Source organism: Dasypus novemcinctus, chromosome 7 (assembly GCF_030445035.2).
Source record: "Dasypus novemcinctus isolate mDasNov1 chromosome 7, mDasNov1.1.hap2, whole genome shotgun sequence".
Lineage (NCBI taxonomy): Eukaryota > Metazoa > Chordata > Mammalia > Cingulata > Dasypodidae > Dasypus > Dasypus novemcinctus.
The window spans coordinates 56974528-57002232 of NC_080679.1; the positions used below are offsets into that span (position 1 = coordinate 56974528).

Consider the following 27705-nt stretch of genomic DNA (forward strand, 5'->3'; position numbering starts at 1 on the left):
AGTTCAATGAATATTTATAAAATGTATACATCAAATGAGTTCTTTATGAGCATATATATGATATATAAATTATAATTTTTTATTTAGCTATCAATAACTTTGAAAGGGAAAATATGAATAAACAATTCCATGAAACTAATTACCATATTAACTGCATTGAATATTCTAATGATCATAATTCTTCTACATTTTATCAGGAAGCAAAGAAACTTACTTCATTTTCATGGTATTTTTTTAGTGCTCAGATCTACACTGCCAAACTAGAGACACTCAATTATTTTCAGTTATTTTTTCCCCAATTACATATCCAATTCAGACAAAAGCAGTTCATTTCCACCTGATTTACATTAAAATCTTTAGTTTTGGTTTGATGGAAAAGTAACTAATTAGAGGGGAATATTAGTTTCTTCCTGTCTTAGTAAGATTATACAAGAATTTCTTGCCCTGTTAAGATTTTGTGCAAGAAATAAACTGAATACCGAAAATATATTTTTTATTATAAATCCCATAATGTAGAGCAAATTTTCATGCACTACACAAATAAACAGATTTGTCCAAAGAATAGCCAAGAAAGAAACCATTTGAGTGATACTGTATTCCTAGAGGATGGGGTGTCATCCTTTTTCAGTTTCAGGTACCATAAAATCTAAATAAAATTTATTGCTTTGCTCTCTCTTCTAGCCAAGTAAAATTACAACACAATTTTACTAAAATTGAGACTTATTTTTGAACCTGTGCCCGGAAACTCTGGAAATCTATTTAAAGAGTGATTAGAAGTATTTTTTCAGTAAGAGTAGTTAGCAGGAGTGTCTGAGTCACACATTTACAATTTCATTCCTCATTGGACCTGGCGTGCTGCAAAGGAAAAATGGGAAAATTAAAAAAAATTCAGTAACAAATTTATATATGCTGAAGAGGATACATCAGGATTAAGTGGTATCTACTGTTTTTATATAGGTCTTAGAGAAGTATAACCCTGTAAAGAGAGGAATATATAAAAATTGAGTGAAGCATGAATATTCATAAATCTAATGCTACTAAAATATCATGGCCTAGATTGCTGATGTACATTTACACTTAACTTTGGTAATTCTATCATTCAATTTTTGAGGTGTTCATAATTGACCTTATGGAAGACTAGCCAATTCTGGAAAAATCATTTTGTTTTCAAGATTGGGGATTTTCTGGTTGCACTCCAATTCTACTCTTTTCTTGGCTCTATTACTGTTCTTCCGGTGGAGGCCCTATGAACAAAATGTAAAAACTGAAAAGAGCACCACTGGGTATTCTGGAATCTGATTGGTTTTGTACAAATTGGAGAATAAGATGAAAGAGGCAAGGCATTTGACTTTAAACAATTGTTGGTGGCATTAAAAAAATTAAAATTTTATTGAAAGCCTTTGGAGTTTAAAACTCTCCTTTAAGAAGTGGAGGCTAAGAACATAAAATTGAGCCACATATAAATAACTTTTAAATAAATAAAATGGCATTAATAAAAAATTAGGGAAGCAGATGTGGCTCAAGCAATTGGGTGCCTGCCTACCACATGGGAGGTCCCAGGTTTGGTTCCTAGCGCCTCTTAGGGGAAAAAAAAAGATGAGTAGACATAGGGAGCATACATCAAACAGAAAGAGCAGACAGCAATGAGGGCAGAGGGCAGAATAAATAAATCTTTGAAAAATTTATATTAAAAAAAATAAAATGTTCAATTCTCTTACCTGCTGAACTAAACTCTGCAAAAATGTCTCTATTTGTTTGAGGCTTCCCATCTGGATCTATGTCCATAATGGTACGCCACAATTCAGAGAATCTGGCCCGTTTTTCTTTGGGCATGTATATTCCATGCCATAGTGCTTTTAGCATATAATCAACATTGATCAGAATTTGCCCAATTCTGGTATCATAATAAGCTGGAGGTAAGTGACAAGAAGAACTCTGATCATAATTAGCTTCTAAACTGATTGAAGGAATTTGATTTAAGCAATAAATCCCAACAGCTAACTCCCTTATGATCTGATGTACTTCTCTATAATCTAAGAGGGCAGAGGAGTCTATTGGGGTCAGTAGAATTGCTGTGGAGAAGCCTACATTATTGATTTGACTCATAATTCCACACGGGATATCTATTTGAAAACGAACGTCCTCTTTAGCAAACCACCAGCTAACTAATGCAGTAGCAAGCAACTCTTGTACTTCACTCCGATCAAATTTTTCAAAAAAAGCAGAAGCATTTCTCTGTACTGCCAAATTTTCCAGGTAGGTTTCTTCATCTTGAGCTTGATCAAATCTAGTTAACCCTTTTTTGGGTAATCTTAACATTTCTAATATGTCTCATATGTCCTCTTTGAAGTTTCTGTAGTGAACAAAAAGGAAGAGACAAATATTATCATGGCAGTGAAGCTGGATTTCTTAAATGAATCTGCACTTTTCATCTCTATAAGTTTTCCATGATCAGCTATTACATTTTTCAAACAAACTAATTTCACCACATGAAAGCTGAAATTTGAATTAAAACAGTTGAAATCATAAAACTTTAACATTAAACACTCAGCTTTTCAAAAAAGGTAAAAAAATGGATACTAAGTACTATATACGAGAAATTCCTGTCACATACTTAGTCTTTTTTGTTGTAGTTTTTGTTGTTTGTTTTGGCATATGTTTGTTTTGTTTTCAAATTTTTAAAGCAAGGAAATAAGGACCTGCTTTTAAAAAAATAAAGAAAATAAGGACCTGTTTGAATATATTCTATTTCTGTGCAACTAAATGCTTCTCAGTTCCTGGAGTAACAACCATAACCATTATTTGTTGAGCATCTACTATGTACCAGGCTCTTTATACATAATATTTTATTTATTTCATTTAATCGGCTTCAATTATAAAGTGATTCTCAAATTAGCCTGCCTCAATACTACCTGGGATTGATTAAAACAGATTGCGGGATCCTATTCAGGAGTTTACGATTTAGCCGGTAGGGTGTGGAGCGAGAGAATTAGCATTTTTGCAAAGTTCCAGATTATGCTGATGCCGCTCTTCTGGCGACCACACTCCGAGACCCTCGCTCACAGAGACTGACACTGTTATCCCCATGGCCCAATCCCAAAAGGGGACGAGGGAGGTTACAGGACGTGCCTTTCAGAATCAGAAGCCAGGTCTGTACATACTCAAGTTCAAGACCTATGCCCACAACCAGCTCGCATCTGCCCCGGACACAAGAAAGGGGAAGGAAATGGAAGAAACATACACTGAAGGAGAAAAGAGGAAAGCGGCAGCGTTCACTTTGGTTCCTGCGTACGCCCGGGAGCCGGCGACATACGCCGCCTCGAAAGGCTTTTCGCTGGGCCTGGGTGGGAGACCTCCGAGAAGGATGTGAGGACAGATGAGCAATCTGGGAGGAGGGTCCTGGGAGACCTGCTCGGCCCCCGAGCCGCCCCGTCCTCCAGCTCCAGCGAGCCCTTGTCCTCGTCCTCGTCGCGGGTCGACCGGACACCCGCCACCTCAGCGGCGCGGGTCAGAAACGTTGGGCCTCGACGCTGGTACTGACGCGCACCAGCCTCACCGGGAAACTCGCGGGCGGATTCTGAGAGCGCCTGTGCGCAGCGGCGCGCAGCGCCACCTGCCGGGACCGCAGAAACACGCCGCTGCTCAGATCCCTCCAACTCAGCGCGGTCTCGTGCGCTGGCCACTGTGCTTCTCTATTACTTCCTTACTCTATTTGTCTCTGCCAAAACAAAAAAACAGCGTGGAGAGATGAAAGAGCCCGAGCTTTGAGGGAGCCCTGAATTGGAATCCCACCTCCATCGTCATTCATTCATTCAACAAACATTTATGGAACACCAATTATGAGGCAGGCACCGTGAAAGGAGCTGGAGACTTTGGAAGTCAGAGTTAATACAAAACCTCAAGGAGCTTACAGTTAAACAGATAGTCATACAGATAATGAACTAACATTATTGATTTGGCTCATAATTCCACATCGGATGTCTATTTGAAAGCCTATAGAGAAGAACTAACTCAGATCAGGGGTTGGAAAAGGCTGCCCTAAGGAAATGACCTTCCAAGGTGAACACGAAAAACGAAAAAGAGCTATCCAAGCAATGGGTTGGAAGAATAGCTTTCTAGGAGATATAGAACAGCAGGTGAGAAAGAACTGAGGTGAGAATAAAGTTAATTTTGAGAAACTGAATAAAATCTTGCATGGAGAGCAAGAGAGATGTTGACACCAAATGAGGTTGCACATCAGAGATGTACTCACCAAATGCAATGAATATCTCATGATGATGGAGGAGATTGCTGTTATGGGGGGAGGAGTGGGGCAAGGGGGGGTATATGGGGACCTCATTTTTTTAAATGTAATATTAAAAAAAGAAAGAAAGAAAGAAAGAAAATAAAACCACACAAATGAGGTTGCACAGGTAGGTGAGGCCACCGAGTTAAGGATTTTGAATTTTATCCTAATAGGTTAGGCTAGGTTGGTGGCATTGGAGTCTGGATGCAGGCTAGGGTGGTGGCAGTGGAGATGGAGGGCTGTGGATGAATTTGAGAAATACGAAGGAGATAGCAGATTGGTAACAGAGTGAATGAACGGGTGTTGAAGAAGAAGGTGGAGGCAAGGTGACACCCAAATTTCTGTCAGAAGCAACAAGTGATCAGGGCAAGATTAAGAATTCAGTTGTGGACTTTTGACATGGATGTACCTGTGCGAAAACTAGAGATGTCAGATATTACTTAGACATACAGTCTGAGCTAAGAATGATAGCTTGGGTTAGATATATACATTTGGTAATTGAAACCATAGTAGGTGAAATCACCAAGGGAGAGAGCACAAAATAAGAGTTGAAAATCCAGGGTGAACACCTGAGAAATCTAACATGGAAAGGTCAGATAGAGAGGGTGGAGTCTGCCAAGAAGACAGAGTAGCCAGGAAGGTGGGAGGCAAATGAACACTAATGGCAGAGGCTAAGAGAAATATACAAGAATGAGGGAGTAGTCAATGAGAACCTGATCTCTTCTACTCAATTTAGCAACATGGAGGTACTTGGCAACTCTCTGAGAGCAGAATTTCCCTTGTCCAACCATGTCGTTATTTGCTGCTAGGGTAATAGTGAATATCAATAAATTTATGATTGCAGTTCAAGGGCAAGAGATGTCAAAGTTTACTGCCTTTAAGATATTTCCTTGGGAAGCAGACTTGGCCCAGTGGTTAGGGCATCCATCTACCACATGGGAGGTCCGCGGTTCAAACCCCAGGCCTCCTTGACCCGTGTGGAGCTGGGCCATGCGCAGTGCTGATGCATGCAAGGAGTGCCCTGCCATGCAAGGGTATCCCCTGTGTAGAGGAGCCCATCTTGCAAAGAGTACACCCCATAAGGAGAGCCGCCCAGCGCGAAAGAAAAGTGCAGCCTGCCCAGGAATGGCGCCACACACATGGAGAGCTGACACAACAAGATGATGAAACAAAAAGAAACACAGGTTCCCGTGCTGCGGACAACGGAAGCGGACAAAAAGAAGAACACACAGCAAATGGACATAGAGAACAGACAACTTGGGGGTGGGGGAGGGGAGAGAAATAAATATATCTTTAAAAAAAAAAAGATATTTCCTTGTTTGCACTTATAAATTACTACCCATATATAAAAATTCCTCTAAGCTTTCTCTTCAGGGACGCAGATGATTTGTTCTACTTTTCTTAAATCTTGAGAATTTTCCCTTTGTTTAAGGATTAGCATAGAACTTCATCCCAAAGCTACTGGGATTAAGTAGCAAGGTTGTAAATAATCAGGACCTCTGGGGCAATAAATAAATAAAGCACAGGGTATCCTGCTAAAGCAAATGACCTGGAAATTCTTTACAGAGGATCAACTGGTTAAATGAATTAATACATTTAAAGCTCATTGAATAGTTCCTGGCACTTGTCAGCATTATATGCTAGCTGTTTTTAGTAGTATTGGACTGTATTGTTGTTGCAATACTTATTATATTCAACTATAAACTGTAGGGAAAAGTTGATTTACTTCCCAAGGTGATGAGTAATACATCAATTTAGTGCTCAGGACCACAGAGACACTTAATGATGTCTGCCTTCAGGTAGAGGGCTGAAAGTAATATAGTAAAGCAATGCAGGTAGTATCTAAATCTGGTTGGTCTGAACATTACTTTTACCAGGGAATACATTCATAGCAGATGAAAAAGGCTTTGACAGGCTTCTGTTAGTATCTTACGATTTCTTTTCTACTTTGATTAAAAGAATCAAAGGGGCCAGATCCAGAAAGGGATCAGCCTTAATTTGGTGTGGTGGTTACACTTGGGTAATGCAGGTCTCCCTTCTGTGGAGGAGGGATGAAAGGAAGGAGGCTGGGTAGGAAAAGTATTGGACTTAAGTGCAGTTTTAATATAAGCAACTTAGTCAAATTGATGGCCTTATCTCCTGCTTCTCCATTTTTGTCTTTCTTTTGGTTGTAAATGCTCAATTGTGCACTTCTTGGCTCCCGATTTTGCCCCTGTGGTTGCTATGCTCCATTAATTATCTCAACGACTCCCATGAGTTAAGCCCTCTCCAACCCTGTGGACTATGATGGAAATTGGGGAGCACTATCATCCCCACGGAGATGAACAAACCCAGTTATGAGACTGCCTCTCCTAACCTCAAACCTGGCCTGCAGAGGAGAGCCACCAGTGAACTTAGTGATGCTGGGGCCCCCTTCACCGGGACATTCCTGACCACCGTGGTGAATGATGTGTACTTTGTGCCCTCAATAATCTCCCAGTGTTTTTTTGATTTAAAATCTCATGATATATCCATTCCAGCATGCCCACCCCCCTCAAACTCTTTATTCTTTCCTACCACCTGCCAAGGGCAGGTTTGCTCAGCATTGGCCATCACTTTCTCTAGGAATCTAAGAGCCATTCTAACAGAAATTTGCTTCAGCCCTGGGGTTAGTTTATTTCCTGAGAAAGCCCAAGTCAATGAAATCTTGCTTATCCTGTTTTATATTCTCACCCTCTTGATCAAGTACCCTCAAACCCAGGGGATATTCTGGCTCCTTTTAATACATGTTCTAATACGTTAGCTAATTCTTACAACTCCTTTGGGGTTAATCTCTTATCCAACACTTCCCAAATTGGGCTATGCTTAAACATAATCCTGGTTATTGCCCTGACAGTCAGGAAAGGAGATGGGAGTAGCTCCTCAGGGAGACATCGGTTGCCTTGTTGGGGCAGGGCCTCAGCAGAACCTTCCAGCACAGAGGAAGTATTAGCTCTTACTAGGGAAGGCTGGGTCACCTTGGCAAATTCCATGGGTATGGAAGGATTTGCAGAGCCAAAACCTTCAGATATACCTGTACAGATTCCCCATTTAGGGCCCCCAACAACAGGAAATTTAGTTATTTCTGGATGTAGCTACCATGAAAAGAGTTAATAAAAGCTGCCTTTTGGTGTTGCTGGTGGAACATTAACGTATAAGAGTAATATCACTGTTTAAAATATCGAAATTGTTCTTGCAAGTATAATTTTTTTTCGAAGCAATTTTATTAAGTTGCTTATATTAAGTTACATAGTTCAGTAAAAATTCACCAAATGAACCTTAAAACTACTAAAAAATACAACAGTAATAAAGCAGCATTTTATTTACAATTATCTTTAGGTAAATTTCGTCACATTGTAAAGTATTACTTTTTAATTCCCCTTTGAATACAAAGATTCTCTAAGGATTGATTTGGAGCCTTCCACATTTATCAGATGCCTTCTCATTATTCTTTTCCATTTTTGCAATTCTGGATCCAAACTGCATGGCCCGTTTTGGCAGAAGCGTAGAAGCTGTAAGACCAAGTTCCAGAGCTGCAAGGCGCAGAATTAGTTTCTCACCGATTCCACGGGGTAAAGACAAGTCTGCCTTTTCCCAAACAGGTAAGGAATTTAGAAAGGAGACAACATTTTCATCCAGGAAAGGAAATCTAAAATAGATAAATATAATCACTATTAAAATAAAATGAACCTGTTATTTCTTGATCCATTTTATTCAAGTTAATATTTACAGTAAAAAAATTAAAATTTGAGGCACTATTTTCTCAAATAAAAATATTCTGGTTATTGGCACTATTTTATAACTAAAGTTTAACCACATTAAAAATACATTTCATAATGTTATTAATTTTAATGCATATACTACAAAATTAGTTTAAACCTCAATAAATAAGTTAGGTATATGGTAACAAGAAATAATTTGAAATTGTTTCGCAAGGTAACTTTGGAGATGCCTTGAAAACAAGTGTGATCTTAGTCATCTATTCAGTTTGTGCCTGCTCTTTATTTTGTTTAAAGAAGTAGAATTTTAGGGATATGAGACCAATATTGAAGGGCTCCATAATGTTGAATCTGAAACAGTTACTTAATGGTTAAAACTTTATAGTACCAAAATTGTTTACACTTAAGCTGTTTAAATGGTGACAAACTGGTGTAACAGAACAGTTTGTTTTTAAAAAATAACTCTCCTTCTGACTTCCCTAATTTCCTAAAAATGTCTGCCCTTTTTATTGTTTAAAAAACATTGACAATCCTCCTCCCCCAATTCCTCAAAATGCAACACAGTTGTGCCAGTGTTTCCAGTTCATTACATTTTATTCTAGTTAGAGGATAGAGATGGAATGAATAAAGGCATTTGTATACAGGACATTTTATAAAGATAAATTAACTGTAAAAGTATGTTTAAAGAGAAGAGAGTTTAATCAATAAATTACTGTTATTTGTATGCCAAGATACATAACAAACTGGTTATTTAGATCTAGCCATTATCATGGTCCTTATTAAATCACAATTCTGTATTAGCTGTTTTAAACATTATTCATATACTTATTTACTTGAGGATAATATAATACTTTCATATGGAGCCTTCTCTGACTTCCCTGAGATAAAGCCTGAACTTCTCTCTCACACACACAACAAAAGGAAAACAGCTTACAGACCCTGTTTTGCGGCACTAGTTATCTTTTTACAATGAAATTTTAAAAATTATGGTAGAATAATGACATAGTAGTAAAAATTTTATAAACAGCAGGACTGGCAATTGTGTGAAGGCAACCAACGTTCAGTGGAAAGAGGAAAAGAGTGAAGTAGAGATGCAAAACAATGAAGTCTTGGAAAGTGTAGGAATATTTTGAAGTTCCAATTCCCATGAGGTTTCCTTGGACTTCCTATTCTAGCATGCTTGTACTCTAATAAACTACCACTTAATAAAGTGCTCCAATAGAGTTCTACTCTTTATAACCAAATGACACATACCCCTTTATCATTAATGCTTTAAAAAGTTTTATTCAAGCATCTGTTTATTACCATAAGAGTAAGCTGAATGCGAAAATAAATGCCTAAGATTAAAAAACATACATATGAAGGTGCCTTGACCTCTCTGAAGGTTTTAGGTAATTGACAATGTATGACAATTTAAATTGTATTCCAGAAGCATATTAACAGAGGGGAATCCAGTACTAAGATCACCATTCAAATCAGTATGGATCTATCTATACAGAAATGTCCATAGAGGCAAAGCCATATCTATAACATTGGAGGAAAGAGATTGGGAGTGAGGCCAATACCCTTATTGGGAGGAAAGCAAACATTTAAAACAAAACAAAACAAAACAAAACCCTTTGAATACCTCCTCTTGATGTTTCACTATCTCAGTTTTACTTTCAGTCTTTTTCATTAGATTCTTAAGGACTGGTCATTGTATCACCTGTGAAAATTGTTGAAAATATATTTCTTGGAGAGCAAGACCTGGAAAACAATTGTTCCCCTAGCTCCTCCTCAGTATATTTGTAATAAAAAGAAACCCCAAGATATTGCTGTTACTTATTAGAACAGTCTCCAAAGCAAAATGGAATTTGAAAGTCTCCTTTTTATAGTCTTCTGTTCCTACAAAAATACCGAACAACACTCAAATAGATAATCAGAATTACCTTGCTTCTTTTCCATGATCACCAATAACTCTATCATCACGACCAAGATTTCTAGAAGAAATTCGACCTAGTTCCATTTCTATTTCCTTATTCAATCCTTGCAGCCCGTGTGTCTGAAAGCAGACACGATGACGAGAATAGCCTGCAAGTTGCTCATCTGCACCAATTCCAGTAAGAACTACCTATAAAGGTTTAAAGAAGTCCATATTAAAAATGGCATGAACTATTCACTAAAGAAAATAGGATAAAAGAAAACCTCAAAAAAAATATAAACCCAAAGATAACATTTTGGAAGAAAAACAAGACAAAGGCATAAATTAGTAAAATATGCTTAATTTAAAAAAAATATGCTATATTCTTGGAACCTAAATGCTAACAGCTTTAAGTATCAAATTTAGGTCTCAGAAATATTGTGTCATACCTTTGCACTGCTCTGATATGATTTCACTTCATCCTGGGTCACTAAACAACCAGTTCCTCTAGAAGCAAACCAGACTGCACAGCCAATGCTATCATCCAAAACTGTATCCAAGGGCTGAACTAACTGGCATATTCGAGTTCTTCTTAATTTTTGCAGCTCTTCCAAAGAAACATTAATTTCAACAAAATTCCACATTCGAGAAGGATTAATAGCTTGTAGTTCCTTTAGACCTGCTCTTCCAGTGATTCGATCTGGTACACTGAATTGTTTATAAAGACTATCACCATCTGCAGCAGCAAGATTTTTAGACAATTCTTCAGAAGGTATTTCACAATGATTTTTCTGTTTACTCTTTTTTTTGTTAAAACTAGTTGGTATGTTTTTTTCTTTAGTCATGAAAGCCACATTAAGAAGATCAATTGGTTCATCTAAAGGAATGTGATGGTCAGCAAGGGTTGCAATAACCATAGAATCAATGCCTCCAGAAAACAGAATTGCAACATTTGCTTTCCTATCACCAGTTTTCAAAACATCATTTGGCATCAAGCTTTCATCCCTAGGTAAACACAAGACGCGTCTCTTTATGGCTATACTGAGGACATCAATGAATTGCTGAACAACTTTTTTCATGTGTCTGTCAGTAAGAAAGACCTGAAGTGTCTCTCTTGTAGGTGGGGTGCTGGAAATATCAGTGCAATGAATCTCCAATGGAGTTTGTGGCAACATCGTATTTAAAGGAACAACAGGTTTTTTGAGATACAGTTTGTCTTCACTTGCTACCACTGATACAAATGTTGGCAAGTCTGCTGAAATTTGAGTCAGGCATTCTTTGATATTCTCCCTAGAAATATATTTCCACGGATACAATTTCAAAAGCACACATTTGGAAATGGCAGAAGACTTGAGATCGATTCTGAAAATTCCAGATGCTGGAACTTCTTGCCACTGACTGGCCACTCCAGATGTTTGGGTGCCAACTGAAGAGAGGCAGAAACTCTCATCTATAGTGTTAAAATGCCAAAGCAAGCTACGGCGACCAAAAAAATCCCTACCAAACCATAAGTGATGACTAGATGCTTGATAATATATAAAAGACCAAGGACCTTGGACTTTTGAGAAGAGTGACAAGATATCAGTTTCATTCTTACAAGAGAAAAGATAATTGAACATAATTTGAGTATCATTCTCTTTAGCTTCAACCTTTATTCCACTAAAGACTTCTCCATTCCATAGGAATACATTGCCTCTTTCATCTTCCATAGGTTGGGCAGTCAAAGGACCTCTTATATGAAGGATGTGACCAGAAAATAAACACTGGTAGTTAATATCAGACTTTAACAATTGTCTACTATTATTGGGCCCCCGTCGTTTAAGATTACACAGTAAATCCTCTTTCAAATCTCTGCTGAAATGCTCAATGGAAAAGCTTACAGAGCAACAAATGCCACACATTGTTATGTGAAATTCAAATGGACTATTTCTTGATTTTGCTCTTCTCTGAGTTCTCTATTTCTTGGTATTCTTTTTTCAGTTCATCCAATATATCTGGGGGGCGGGGGGGAGGGTGGAGGGAAGGAAGAGAAATATTAAGTAAAAACTTTTGGATTTTTCCCTAGTAATTCACAAGGCAACATATGTTAGTTACTAAGATAAATCCATTTGAGTATAGGCACTGTGTTAGTACCAATAACAATTTAGAACAGACTTTTTTTTTCAATTACAACTATTTATTTGGGAAAGAAGTCATAAAATATATTTTTATAATACACCTAAGAAAAACACATTTGAATGAATATAAAATAAAATGACAGGGGTTGACAGGAGCTGTGTATAAATGTGTCAATAACTTTAAAAGTTCAGAAGAAATTCAAAGTGTATTTAAAACTTGAGACCATGCTTTACAATATTTTATAAATAAAAAAGGAATTAGGCTTTTAAAGGCAATATATGACTTAATTTTTCAAATGATTTCAAAATGGGTTTTTATATACTGTCAAATAGAGACATGAAGGAAAAAGACAAGAACTTTGGCAAGTAAAATATTAATTCAGAGCAGCTTGGAAAAAGTTTACTTTTTTATATAAAGATTCTTCCATTTACATTTGCTCTTATTACAAATAAGATCTAATATGCAAGGTATATCTGAGGAATCTATGAGCTACTATGTAGCAAAAATAGTTTACAACAGACTACTAATAAAGAATATTTATGTTTTAGAAAAACAGCTTCTATTCACTGAGTGCTTATTTTGGCTCAGGCACTGGGCCAAAAATTCCATTTTAAATCCATTTTATTTAAATCCCACAAGAGCTTGGAGGCACAAAGTAATTCACTCAAAGTCACAAAGTTAGAAGGTATAATGTTTATCCATAACTAGATTGTCTGTAACACTAAAGTACATATTTTTTTTTTATTGTCTTTTTTTAAAAGATACATAGATCACACAAAATAAAGTACATATTAATAACTGCTACTCTCTAACAGAGCTATGTATTTTTATACTATAGATTCACTGGAAGGCTAATTTGAACAAAGTCAAAACCACTGTATTAATTTTATTAACAGGTATATCACCATACAATCTTTAGCTATATATTTAAACATTTGGATCTAAACAGTATTAGACACCATCATGAATTTCTGCAGAAAGCCTACAAAAAACTTTCTGTGGATTTCCATGTAAGATACCAAGAAAACTTACTTTTGCTTTCAGAGAGCATTTCAGTTCGGTCTGCAAGAAAGAATATGTTGCTGTTCTGTTGTTGCCTATATACTTTCTGCAAAACAGAGTTACAAGCTAATATCAAGATTTGATCCAAATGACAGCAGATGTCAAAACTTTTAACCCCAATATCACTTAGTCTTGAATTTCAATAATACACGTTTGGGTATTTTTTTATTTTACACTGTGCAACTCCCTTCAGTGCTCTGGCATGGGACACTATGAGAGGACCATGGAGATAGGCCTGCCATAAATCCAAACCCATGTATCATGTTCAGGTATTACAAAAGCAGATAAACAAAAGTTACCCATCACTCCACCACCCAGAAATCACTACCATTAACACTGAGGGTAAACTCTTTTTTTTTTCTGCATATAACATAAATCATTTTCTTTTTAAACAAAGGACTCCTACTGTTATGTCTACAGTTTTTTAATTTGCTTTTATCAATGAAAAGTATATTGTGAGGACAACCAGCAAGATGGTGGCAGAGTAAGGAGCTCTAGAATCAGCTCCTGCTACAGAGCAGTTAGTAAACACCCAGAGCTATCTGGAGCTAGCTGAAGTACCTGTGTGGGGGCTCCAGCAGGGGCTCCAGGAGTACAGAAGAGCATCCTGGAAGGATGTACAGAAGAGCATTCCTTGAAGGAATGGAAGGGGGACACTGCCCATCTGCAGAGAAGACTCATAAGTAGAGTGCTCCAAGCCATGGAGGCCAGTGCCCATCCTCCACTGGAGGCATGAGTCACCTTGGGAGCTGTTCCACAGCTGGAATTGAAGGCTCCACTTCCCAAAAAACGGGGGAGGAAGAGACGGTTGGGCAACAACTTCAGCTACTGATGAGTAAATTCAGCAGGCTAAACTATAATCCTGAGAACAGCTAAAGTTTGAGCCTGTCCAAGTTAGAAAGAGGCCAGTAGCCACCATCCTAACTCTGGGCCTGGCACGAGGGGAGGCAGGGCAGAATGAAAATCACAGTGCTGGTAGGAACCGGCTTATTTCCATTCAGATTACAGGTCTAGCCTAAGCCCCAGCCGCATGTCTGGGAGGGAGGAAGCTGGGGGGTCTTGTGCCAGCCTTTCCGGGAAATTACAGGCCAAGCCACGGAGGCTGGTGATTATCCTACTTTGGTGCACAAGCTGTCCCAAGAGCTATTCTGTGGCTGGAATTGGAAGCTCTAATTTCCCAAAAACAGGAGAGGGGGAGACAATTGGTCACTGGTTTTGGCTACTGATTAGTAGACTTGACCAGTTAAGTTGTAACCCTAGGAATAGCTAGGGTATGAATCTGTCCAAGATGTAAAGAGGCTGGTAACCCCCTTTTTGACTGCCCCCCAGCCTGAAGGGAAGCCAGGCTGACCGAAAAAACCCAGTGATGGTTGGAACCAGTTTCTTTCACCCAGATCAGCCAGTAGCCCCCACCTAGGAGTCAGCCCCACCTCTGGCAGGGAGGAGGCTGGAGGGCTCTGCACCGGTCTATCCAGGTAACTACAAGTACCTTTCGCTGGCACAGACTGAATAATTGGAAGTCTACTGAGGCAACTGTGGTCATCTTGGACCCGTACTTCATAGACTGCTGCCCACACCTGTAGCTCCATCCCTGCCCCAAGCAGAAAGGGGCGTAAAGCCTCATCAGTTCCGTCTGGGCAACTACAGTGTAAGCCTGCACAACTTGGATTATTCCACACAGTTGTGACTCTGTCCTACCCCTGGCAAAGGAGAAAGTTGGCAGAAGCTTCATTGGTCCTTGGGGCAATGAGGGCAGCTTGAGCCCCCACAGCTTATAGCACCAACTATATGCTTGGCTCCTATTGTACAACCAGCAAGGGAGAAAGGGCAGGAAGCCCTAAACTAAAGAGAAAAACTGCACCCAGAATAAATACTCTAGTAATCCAGAACCAAGACACCAACAAAAAATTACAATCCACACCAAGAAACAGGAAGCTATGGCCCAGGTAAAGGAACAAGATAAGCCTCCAGATGGCATAAAGGAGTTGAGACAACTAATTACAGATGTTCAAACAAATCTCCTTAATAAATTCAATGAGATGGTGAAAGAGATCATAGGATATTAAGAAGACACTGGATGAGCACAAAGAAGAATTTGAAAGCATACATAGGAAAACAGCAGATGTTATGGGAATGAAAGGCACAATAAATGAAATTAAAACATTGAAATCATATAATAGCAGATTTGAGGATGCAGAAGAAAGATTGGTGACCTTGAAGAAATAGCCTCTGAAAGTGAACATACAAAAGAACAGATGAAGAAAGGAATGGGAAAAATTGAACAAGGTCTCAGGGAACTTAAAGATAGCAAAAGACGTGCAAATATACGTGTCATGGGTATCCCAGAAGAAGAAGAAAAGGGAAAAAGGGCAGAAGGAATATTTGAAGAAATGGCAGAAAATTTCCCAACCCTATTGAAGAACATAGATATCTATGTCCAAGAAGCACAACATACTCCCATCTGAAAAAACCCAAATAGACCAACTCCAAGACACATCCTAATCAGAATATCAAATGCCAAAGACAAAAAGAATTCTGAGGACAGGAAGAGAAGAGCAATGTATAACATATAAAGGATATCCAATAAGATTAAGTGCTGATTTCTCACCGGAAACCATGGAGGCAAGAACACAGTGGTATGATATACCTAGGATAGATACTAGAAGAGAAAAACTTCCAGCCAAGAGTCTTATATCTGGCAAGATTGTCTTTAAAAAATGAGGGCGAGATTAGAATAATCACAGATAAACAGAAACTGACAGAATTTCTAAGCAAGAAATGAAGATTATATCAATAAAAGTAACCAAAAGTATCAAAAGAGTGGGGAAAATAAAAATATGACATAAAACTCAGATAGGAATAAACTTAACCAACGATGTAAAGCACTTGTATTCAGAAAACTGCTGTAAAAAGAAATTTAAAAAGGCCTAAATAATGGGAAGAACATTTCATACTCATGGATAGGAAGACTAAATATCATAAAGACGTCAATTCCACTTGAACTGATATACAGAGTCAATGTAATCCCAATAAATATTCACCAGCATTTTTTTTTATAGAATTGAAAACACAATTATCAAATTTATTTGAAAGGGTAAGGGGTCCTGAATAGCCAGAAACATCTTAAAAAGGAAAAGTGAACTCTCATCTCCAGACTTTAAATTATATTATCTAGCTACAGTGGTAAAAACAGCATGGTACTGGCATAAAGACAGACACATAGGCCAATGAAACCAAATTGATGGTTCAGAAACAGACCCTCACACGTATGGCCAAGTGATTTTTGACTAGCTTGTCAAAGATACACAGCTCAGGCAGAACAGTCCATTCAACAAATGGTGCTGAAGAACTGAATATCCAGTCAAAAGGAGGAAAGAGGAGCCCTATCTCACACCTTATTCAAAAATTAACTCAAAATGGTTCAAAAACCTAAATATAAATGCAAGAACCTTAAAGCTTCTAGAAGGAATTGTAGGAAAATATCTTCGAGACCTCGTGGTAGGTATGGATTCTTAAAGGAGATAAGAGAAGTACTGAGATGTACTACTGATGTTTAATGTATGTAGAAGTTCTAATTAGCTTTACTGTAAAAACGTAGAAATGTATAGGGTAATGGTAACAAGTAGTGAGTCACAGCTAGTTTATAAATGGGGATGTGGCTGAAAATGGTAGTCTAGGGATGTAAATGCCTCTTGATAGAATGCTAGAGAATAATCTAAGAACTGAACAGGTCAGTAAACCAAGAGGTGGATGAGAATTACGGTTGATGGTACAGAGGCAAGAGTGTCTGTCCTTTGTTAGCTACAGCAAATGTACATTACTATTGCAGGGTGGTGGGAATGTGAGAAGCATGGTAAAAATACAACTGAAGTAACCTATGGACTGTGGTTAGTAGTAATCATTTAATATGCTTGCATGTATGCTAAAGATGTACTGTGTTGATAATGGGGCAGTATGGAGAATGTGTGCCAAATGTACACTACAGACATGGTAACAATAAGATGATATTATCTTATCTGTAACAAATGTTCCACCACAGTGTGGCGTGTTGATAGATGGACGTTGTTTGGGAATTCTGCACATGTACAAGATTGTTTTATAAGTTTACAACTTCTGTCATAAAAAATATATTTACAAAGTAATAATAGGGTGGGTTGGTAGAAAAAATACACCAAGTAGAAGGACAATAATTAGTAGTAAGATTTTGACAATATTCTTTCATAATCTGTAACAAATATCTCACAACAATGCAAGGTGCTGGTGGAGGGTTGATGTGTGTTGCCCCTGTATAATGTTATGTATGTTTGCTTTGTAAGTCCACAACTTTTACTGTATACTTACTGTTTTAGTATGTTCACATATAAATGATATAAAGATAATAATAATAGGGTGGGTTGGGGAAAATACTTGCTTAGTAGTAATATTTTGACAATGCTCTTTAATCATTAGTTTAAAATGTTTAACAACAATGCAAGGTACTGATGGTAGGGTGAATTATGGGAGTCCTGTATGATGCTATGTATGTTTGTTTTATAAGTTCACAACTATTACTATACACTTATTGTCTATGTATGTTTATGTGTGAGTGATATACTTCAATACATTTTAAAAAAATGAAAAAAAAAAAAAGGTATGTTGTGAATTTTTTTTTATTACTAAGTTTTCTTTTACATCATTACTGGATATATACAAAATAATACAGTATATTTGCTTAGTCCTCAAATTATTAGTGATTACAGCTGCACAGTACCAATGTACAATTAGCATCATTTGGTCCATGATGGAAAAAAGTCACCTGCAACTATATGATATACATAAAATTTAATATAAAAAACATATACAAATACATAATAAAATAATTTTGAACACTTTTCACTTCTGCATTTTTAGCTAAAAGATGTTGCAATCTTGCAAATTTTAATATAAATATGCTATATATTTTATATTACTTTAATATGAATAACAATGTAGTTAATATAACCTTCCCATATACTACTCAGAATTACTTTAATAACTCACCCTGTTCTTCCTCAAGTTAGAAAGTTCATCCACAACAACTCTCTGTTCTTTAATCTGTTGAAATAAAGAAAAACTCCTTAAAGCAGAGGTTCTCAAAGTATGCTCAATGAGGGTCCTTTAAATGACTGTTCTAAAATCAGCGTGATCAGATAAGGGGCTATTAAGAAGTGACAGTCAAAATCGGGTAGTCTGTGAATACAAAGATTCTTTCCAAAAGCCATCTGTAAGGAGGTGGAAGTGGGGGGAAAGTTGGAGAAGAAAGCAGTGAATGGACTTGACAAGCCAACTGAGACCAGTCACAGGGTGAGAGTGGGGGTTTGAGGAGGAGGTGGGTCATGCAAAATGCGAGGCCCTAAATCAGGTTTACCACTTCTATTTAAAAGACATACTTCTATTAAAAAATACAACTAATGTAACTTATAGACCACAGTTAACAGTAATATTGTAATATTTTTGTAGCAAAGGCAAAGAAGGTACTATATAAATGATAAAAGTAAAAAAAAGAATATGGGATTTAGTTTTATGAGATATAAATATGATCGAGTTTTTTCTGTTTTTTTTCCTTCATTTTCTTCATTAACAAGGTATCTTGGTTATGTTATTTAACCCATCTGTGCTCATTTGTTCATCTTTCAGAACACTGCAGAAAACAAATGAGTTTGTTTTTAGGATTAAATAAGACAAATTTGCCTGTACAGGATTTTTTTTTTTAAGATTTATTTATTTATTTCTCTCCCCTTCCTGCCCGCCCCCCCACCCTGGCTGTCTGTTCTCTGTGTCTATTTGCTGTGTCTTCTTTGTCCGCTTCTGTTGTTGTCAGTGCGGGAATGTGTTTCTTTTTGTTGTGTCATTTTGTGTGTCAGCTCTCCGTGTGTGGCACCATTCCCTGGCAGGATGCACTTTCTTTTGCGCTGGGTGACATTACTTACGGGGCGCACTCCTTGCGCGGGGGACACCCCTGCGTGGGAGGGCATTCCTTTCGTGCATCAGCACTGTCCATGGGCCAGCTCCACAAGGGTCAGGGAGGCCCAGGGTTTGAACCGTGGGCCTCCCATGTGGTAGACGGATGCCCTAACCACTGGGCCAAGTCCACCGCCTGTACGGGACTTTTTAAAGTAATGCTTCCATCATTTGTTAAGCTGCTTTTGTCTGTTATTTTAATTTTTGAAGTTGAAATGAAGGTTTTTTTTTTTTTTTAAATGATATGATATACACCAGAAGTGTTACCAATCTAAATTGTGCTTTAACTTTTTAAGGAAAAAAAAAGTAGCAAGTGAAATGAGAGATAGGCCACTTTTTTCTCCCCTTCAGTTACCAGGGCTCTTTAATAATTTATGTACTAAATGGTTCCGAAGGACATTGAGAACAAACAAGTAATACTAAATGCCCTGGGGCAGTAACACCTATCACTTCCCATTGGTGCTTTATCCATATTTGTTGAACTAGGCTTCACTTTTTTTAACATACATATTTTCATTTATTCTAAAAAGATACATAGATCACACAACATGTTACATTGAAAAATATAGGGGGAAGCAGATGTGGTTTAAGTGATAAGGCCTCCACCTACCATATGGGAGGACCCTGGTTCAATTCCTGAGGCCTCCTGGTGAAAAAAAAAAAAAGAAAGTGTGCCTGAGCAGTGAGCCAATGCCCGTGTGGCGAGCCAAGTGCCCATGTGGTGAGTGGAGTGCCACATGAGTGCCCATGCAGTGAGCCAAGTGCCCACGAAAGTGTCCGTGTGGAAAACCAAGTACCTGCGAGGTGAGTCAAGTGCCTGCACGGCGAGCCAGGGCCCAAGCAGTAAACAAGTGCCTGTGTGGCGGGGCCAAGTGCCCACGCGACAAGCCAAGTGCCTGTGCAACAAGCTGATTGCCTGCATGGTGAGTCAGTGCCCACACGAGTGAGTCACGCAGCAAGATGATGATGCAACAAAAGAGAAATGAAGTGGAGAGAAAAGGTGAAAAGCAGCAGAGACTAGGAACTGAGATGGCACAATTGACAAGGACCCTCTCTCCATGTCAGAGGTCCCCAGGATTGAATCCTTGTGAATCCTAGAGGAGAAAGATGAGAAGACCAAAAAGGAGAGAAATAAATACAGAAGATCACACAGCAAATAGAGATAGCAAAAACAGTAGGGTGGGGGAGGGGAAGAAAAAAATAAAAGTATTTAAAAAATTTTTTTAAATATATATTCCCTTAGAAAAAATAGGAGATTCCCATATGCCTCACTCCCCACACCCACTTTTCCCACATCAACAACTTCTTTCATTAGTGTGGTACATTCATTGTAGTTTATATTCTCTCCCAGTCCATTCAGTGGGTTATGGCAGGATTTATAATGTCCTCCATCTGTCCCTGCAATATTATTCAAGACAACTCCAAGTCCCAAAAATACCCCTATATTATACCTCTTTTTCCCTCTCCCTGCCTTCAGCAACTCCAGTGGCCAGGGTCTTCACATCTATAATTTCTTCCATTTGCTAGAGTGACAATAATTATATAGCAGAATACCAGTAAGTCCATTCTAGTTTACATTTTTTCCCCAATCCTGGGGACTCTGGGATGGTGAGGCCCGTTCTACCTCTACATTGAGAGGGGGCTTAGATCCCACATGGCTGATGGATGGGACTCTCCTGCTTGCAGTTGTAGACTCTCTTGGTTCCTTGGTGTGGTGGTTGTCCATCCTTACCTCGTGAGCTGACCTGGGTAAGTCCAACAAATTGGAGAGTAGATGTTACAACTCTTCTGAGGCTCAGGGCCCAGCCAACACATGGATAGGGCATAGATTCTAGTCTCCTGGGCACACACCATCTCCAGCACCAACCACAAGTTCAATAAAAGGGACAAGAGGCATGTGTAGAGAAATCACATCTGAGTCCAACTCTGTCACACTCAGGAGCACAAATTCCAAAGTAGGGCCCACTTGCAAGGCACCAAACTCCAGAGCCATCTACCATGACCATAGCACCTGGGTGTCTCCATAGCCCTCAGGAGCACCATTACCTAGGGTAGTAGCTACTTTGGCTATGAGATCTTGCTGAGACAGGCATAAGAACAACCTCTCTGATGACCTCACAACTCATTTTGAAGTCTCTTAGCTATATAAACTCACCTGTCTTTACTACTTGCCCCTTTTATTCAAGGTGTTTTTCTAGTTGCATCACCAGCCAGTGCTTGGTAGTAATCTTCAGCACCAGGGAGGCTCATCCCTGGGAGTCACTTTTTATTAGTAGGAAAGGATCAACTAAGTGAAAACTAAGTTTTTCCCAATTATTTTCAGGAACTTGTTATTTTGTCAATGTGACTAATTATAAAGTGTCGCTAGCACCTCCAAAAACACTGTTCGCAATATTTTTTCTATCTCACACACCTGAAAGTTTTGTCATACATCAGTTTAAGTGACTCACTATGGTAGTAATGGGAATGGGTTGTGTGTAGTTTGAAAAAGCCACTCCCCTCCCTATGTATGTGCATCCTCATGTCTTCTCAGTTGACAGTCACAGTTCTAGTAATTGAATGATTCCGTTGAATTCCAAGGTGGAATTCATATAACCTCCTTGAAATAAAGGAAGTGTTTAACAAGACCTTATGTTTGAACAATGTTTTCCTGTTCAGTTTTAGCAAAGCTGGTATAAATTTCACTTTACTTCAAACAAGGAAACTGTGAATTGGATTAAAGAGACTTGCCCAAGACGTCATTGTTAGTTTGAGACAGAACCAAAGTAGAATCTAGGATATTCAACACCTGAAAGGCTATAACCACTCCTCTTCCTCCTGTATTTTTAAAGATTCTGTCTGTTTATGGCAGAAAAGATTTGAGAGAGAGCGCGCGCGAACGTGAGCGAGCACTCCCCCTCCCCCTTTGATGGATAAATGACAATCAGATAAGTGTTTCTGGGTCATTCCTCTGACTGCTAAATGGTAACAACGGGAAGAAACCTGCTAGAAGCCTTCGCAGGGGTCCCGATTAGATGATGGTGGCTAATCTGAGTGGGTAAGAGTGCAATCGTTGATAAAGGGACATATTCCATATTCGAAATGAGCTTCAGAGGTAGACTGATAAGCCCTCATAATGGTTCCTGGGTTATTGTCATGGACAACTGAATGGATAGTGGTGACATTTCTTGAGAAGAATACCGGTGGATGAGATCTGGAGTGGGCGGTATTTCAAAAACTTTAAAAAAGGGGAAAAATCAACAAAACCTCCACCCCGCTGCCCCCAGGCTATAATCCCCGCGCGAGTTTCAGGGTATCCTTTGCCACAGGTGTTTTAAGAAAAGGGAAGGGTTGTACTTTTAACGAAAGCGCAATGAATAAAATGAGCCGAGCAGTGGGCAAAACCTAGGCGAAAAGAGGTTCCGCGCTGCCCCCCAGAACTTGGGACCCGGGATTCTCCGCTAGGGCCGAGAGGGAAAGGTCCGCGATAGAGTGTTTTCAGGGTCGCGCGACACCTGTCCCGACTTCGGGCGCCTTCTTGCCATACTGACCTTGCTGCTGAGCTCCTCCTTGTGCAGAGTTGAGTTGTCGGGCACCAGCCCAGCTCCGTCCTCCGTACGCGCCCCTCGGCTGGGCATTTCCTCCGAGAGCAGGAACCTCAGAACAAACAGCGATACCGGCACTCCAGCAGCACTTAGCCAATAGCCAGGGCGCGTGCGCGCTCCCAGCAGCTCCACCTCCCTCCTTTCCATTTCCTGTGATTTCACCCAAAGCGCCTGCGCCCTCACTAGGACGCCTGCGCAGTCCGGGTTTAGTCTGGAAATTGTTCCGCGCATGCGCCCAACTGCTTTGGCGCGCCAGCGCATGCCTGGTTGTGAATCCTGGGAGGTTCCTGAAGGGTCCTCTAGCGGATGGGACAGAGAAATGTGCTTGTGGTCTCTTCACGCGCATCCAGTAGATTGCGAGTTACAAGTGTCTCCCCCGTGATAAATATAAAAATAGTGCAGAAGAAATCCATTTACTATTTATTATCTAGGCAGCGATAGTTGAGGTAAAGCTCTAAGGAACACATTGTTGACAAACTGAACAGACTTGATAACGTTTTTATTAACTTGTTAGTAGGGTTACCAGATAAAATACAGAATGCCTAGTTAAATATGAATTTCAGATAAAGGAATACCTTTTTAGTATATGTCCCAGGCAATATTTCCAATATCTTACGCCTGTGAGAAAAAGTTATCCAAAATTTGGAAATAAACAAAAGAAATGACTAGGTGTTCTTTCAGTGCATTTTGGGCTTGACCAAACAGTTTTATTCCGTAGGGGCTGAATGAACTTGTAGATTTTTGTCCATAAAAATTACTTGTGTTTGGTGGACGTAATATATTATGGTCTATAAGGAATTAGTCAGTTTGTATCTAACCCTGCAATCTTATTCTAACATATCATTATTAATATATACCCAGCTTTTTCAAATGCTTTTTGAACTGGGTTTAATGTCTTTCCGGTTTTCTAAATTAATGAGTTAGATAAACTTCGACATGTGTTCATTTTATATTTGCATGAGGGACATCATTTTTCATTTTTGAAAATTATACTTAAACATTTAAAGTCCTGAGGTTCTGCAGAGATGCCCAAGCTTGATGGAATCAAATAAACTTCATCACCAAAGATGTGTACCTCATAGGTTATTTTTCCAGGTATGTCTTTTGTTGGCTTTTAGAGTAGATTTCAATTGGTTATAGAACTAAGTTTACTCTCTAATTCTTTTCCTTTCTACTTATTTTTTTAAATTTTGCTTTTGGTTCTGATTTGTGCATGGTTGATAAGTTATTCCACATTGGTAGCAACAATGACTACCAGTGAGAGTTGGGTTTTATTGTCTGGCCCATTTGGTGATAACAACCAGATAATCAGGATCTATTCTCTACTAGAAGAGAGATCACAGCGAATCCAGTTTGCTATTCTTTTTTTTTTTTTTTTCTAGCTGGAAATAGTTTTACTTTGATCTAACCTCATTTTTTTCTGATATATTTGAAAAGTTTGTCCCATGTGACAGCCGAATTAGTTAATTAGTTAATTTTCTTTAACAAAGAAACGCTAAATACTGTGGTTGAAAGAAGATGGTCCTGGGGAGAGAATTCCAGGTTGGGGGGATAATTCTACTCCACATGGTCATTCACGGCCTCTTCTTCTTGTCGTGCCTGATTGAAGCCAGGTTGTGGCAATGCCCATATTTCACCTTATGGGAATGGAAAGGAAAGGTGCACTGAGACAGGTGACTTGTATTTAAATTTGGAGAAGTCCTGGAAGTTGCATGCATCCCATTGTCCTGAACTCAGTCACAATATCCATATCCAGATGCAAGGGAGCCTGAAAATGTAGCCATTGTCCACACGCCCAGGTTAAACTGCAGTCTGTTGGCCTCTCCGGGCCTCTCTGTTCTCTTCTGGGTTCCACTAAATTCCAGCTTCTTGTTTCTGTGACTTTCTCTCTATGCTATTCTTTTTGATTGCTTGTCTCTATGTGCGCTCAAATTAATTAAAAATTTTGTACCCCCTGAGAAGAAGAACAGGTATCTTTGATCTGGCTGGTGAATTTTTGTGTTTATTTTTTATCTGAGTTTGAGGTTGTAAAACTGAAGGTATAAATTCTCTTTTTGTCTGTGTCTAAAATTTAGCAAAACTTTTACATTTCATTTTGTGAATATAAAATGTTTTCCAACTTCTGGAAGTATTAATAAATGTTATAATGTCTCAAAGGAGCTCTGTTCTGATTAGTTTATAGAGTTAAATAAGAACATATATAAATCCCCAAATTCAAAGAAAATAAAAAAACTGAACTTGTAATACTTAAAATGTGTAATAAGAAAAGTGTCCTTGTTACAAAAACCAATAGGTCAGGAACCTGTGGAGAATCTAAGTTCACATAATTGAGGTGAATCTTTGGACAGACCAGGCTAGTTTAATAATTTTGATTTAAAAAAGAAGTAGCATCTATGACGTTTCTCTGATTTATCAATAATAAGTAAAATACAGGTGCATGTTTTATCTATCAAGATTTATTTGCTTATGAAGATATTAGTTAATCTTAATTTCCTAAACTTCTTATTTAGGTTTATTGATGAAATAAGCTAATGTTACTCCTACGTAATGTTTAAGATCATGCTGAGACCAGCTCAGCAATACGTTTGCACATAGGGAAAGCAACACAGAACTGAAGAAATAAAAGGACAGAAAGAAAGACACAAGAGAGGAAATAAAGATGGGACCACAGGACTCACAGCTTCTGAAACTGAGAGCCTCGACCCTAGTTCCACATCATATTTATTTAGGAACTAACAAGCAGCTGTTTGTTATTTACTATAATAAGGGACAGGTGCAACATTTATGATAATAAGGTACAGGTTATACAAAGTTCAAATGCCTCCTCATGCAAACATTTTTTCATGCTGACCAGACCAGTGTTCCATCTAGTCAAGGCCTGGTATTCCTAAGCCCGCAGTTTTTATCTGCGTTATGTAAACATTTCAACTTCAAACCATGTTCCTTACTGTTTTCCCACAATAGGATCATGAAAAATGTGTACTTATGTCAACTAAAATGAATAATTATTTTAACAAACTTTTTATATAACAGTAATTGTGTTTTGTGCTATGTCAGTTTAAACACAATTTCCAAGATTGTTAGGTAACTTGAAACCCTGAGATAAAATTTAAAATGAATTAGTTAATGAATGATCATTGGATACCTGGACAATTTCCAAAGAAAAGTCAAATACTGAAACATTGGTTACTAAGCATGATTTTATTCCTGTGCTTCTTGTTTTTATATGCTATAAAATGGCTATACTTTTTGGATCATGTTACTGATGTGTTAATTTTTGCCACTTTAAGAAGATGTGAAAGGAATATTTGTGACCATACACAGTTGTTTTTTGTGTATTTATGAACTTTGCTAGTCTGCTAAAATGTGTTCACATGGTAGTTCTCAATTATTTACCTTTAGTTCTTTCTGTGAAATAGAAGTTGTTAAATGGTTTAAAAGTTATCATTTGTGGATGAACCTTGAGAATCTTATGTTGAGTGAAGCAACCCAGGCATTGAAGGACAAATACTATATGACCTCAATGATATGAAATAAGTTAACTGCCTCAGAAAGCTAGAGTCTGGAAAAGTGGCTTACAGGAAATCGGGGGGTGGAGGAAGGATGTGAGTTAATGTCTGCAGGGGTGGAATCTGTGATGAGCTGGCGGTAAGTATGAGCACAAAGAAGGGACAAAATGGGGGCAAGGGGTTACCTTCGGGTGGGGTTTTCTGGGTTTGAGGGGGGCTGGGGATGGGAAGAGGGGTAATATTGTCCAAGAAATAGGTGGGAGGGAGGGGCAACATACGAACATGGGAGAGTGTCAGAAGTTCGTTGAGAACTAAATGTTGAGTAAAACGTATCAAAGTATAAGTAGGAGGGTTACCTGGTTAGGACGCTCAGGGGTTATGGTCTGATGCGGGACGGACTCCGGAGGGAATAGCTGAAGGCTCATTTTGCCAAGGTGGGTTCTACCATTGGGTGGGGTGGACCCATATCCTGGGGAAGACTAATGCCGTCGAATAGAGAGAACTGTATCTCTCGTGAGAAAGGACGGCTCCCAGGGCATTAGATTGGCAGGCGTTGTGGGCCCTAAGGGGAGGGGAAAATGGACGTGCAATGGATGGAACAAAGGTAAATAAGGGGGCAAAAGAGGAGTTATGTGAGAGTACACGAGGATGAATATAAAACAGCTAATATTACACCAAAAACATATAGGGGACGACAGACTAATAATGAAAACCATAAGACAAAACATAGGATAACTAAAAAATTTAGAAAACTGTACAACCTAAAGTATGGACCACATAGTAAGCACAAATGTCACCTTGTTTGAAAACTATAGTTTCGGAATCTGTACATCAGTTTCAGGAAATATGATATGAATAAGTTAAAAGATTATTGCTGCGGAAGGGAAAAGGTTTTATGGTGGATCTGGGGAAATACTGTATATTGTATATATGAATTTCGGTGATCTAAGACTCTTCTGAAGCTGACATTATGTTGGGATTCACTTTACGGGAAGTTTTGGATCACAGAGTGGTTCAACAATGGCAGCGGAGGAATACTGATATGGGATGTTATTGACAGGATATATATGGTTGACAGGGAGTTATACAGGGCATATGCCCAGGGTATATGGTAATGTCTATATATACTCATAGTGGAAACAATTAAAAACAACAGCTGGGGGGGTACTGGGCTCCTGGCCGGGGGGTCACTGTTGTGGGCCCTGGGAGAGCAGCGGCAATCCTCCAGGTGCAACGGCAAGAACCAGGAAGGAAGGAGGGCCCAACAGTGGGCTCTTGATACTAATGGCTACACTTTTGAGCCTATACACCTGCAATAAGAACAAGGCCTAGAGTAGCATTGTGCCTGGGGGTTTCCTCCTGACAGCCTTCATGTTACTCAAATGTGGCCACTCTCACAGCCAAACTCAGCGTGTAGATGCGATGCATTCCCCCCAGCGTGGGACACGACACCCGGGGATGAGCCTCCCTGGCACCGAGGGATCACTACCACATACCAGCTGAAGAAGCAACTAGAAAATGACCTTGAGTT

At 38.8% G+C, this 27705-nt stretch overlaps 2 protein-coding genes across 4 annotated transcripts in view; both read right to left on the reverse strand.

Annotated features, from left to right (window-relative positions):
* The window catches only part of ANKAR (ankyrin and armadillo repeat containing), a 123373-nt gene extending 119794 nt beyond the window's left edge, over positions 1–3579 (reverse strand). The window contains exons 1-2 of the mRNA XM_058300501.1: positions 3242–3579; positions 1719–2353 (exon numbers count right to left, since the gene is read on the reverse strand). Of these exons, the coding sequence (XP_058156484.1) occupies positions 1719–2319 (601 nt within the window). The 5' untranslated portion in view covers positions 2320–2353; positions 3242–3579. The remainder of the gene's footprint in view (positions 1–1718; positions 2354–3241) is intronic.
* Positions 3580–7601: 4022 nt separating this feature from the next.
* On the reverse strand, positions 7602–22823 carry ASNSD1 (asparagine synthetase domain containing 1). Of its 3 annotated transcripts, XM_071216219.1 has the most exons (5): positions 22612–22823; positions 18122–18175; positions 13073–13148; positions 10372–11916; positions 7822–7952 (listed from the first exon to the last, which is right to left on the reverse strand). In XM_071216219.1, exons 1-4 carry the CDS (start codon positions 22810–22812, stop codon positions 11846–11848), a joined length of 402 nt encoding a protein of 133 aa, XP_071072320.1. In that variant the 5' UTR covers positions 22813–22823; the 3' UTR covers positions 7822–7952; positions 10372–11845. The 3 variants fall into 3 exon arrangements, with proteins under 3 accessions (XP_058156486.1, XP_071072321.1, XP_071072320.1); XM_058300503.2 differs by lacking the exons at positions 18122–18175; positions 22612–22823 and adding an exon at positions 9951–10132 and having other exon boundaries at positions 7602–7952; XM_071216220.1 differs by lacking the exon at positions 10372–11916 and having other exon boundaries at positions 7769–7952.
* Positions 22824–27705: the final 4882 nt, after the last annotated feature.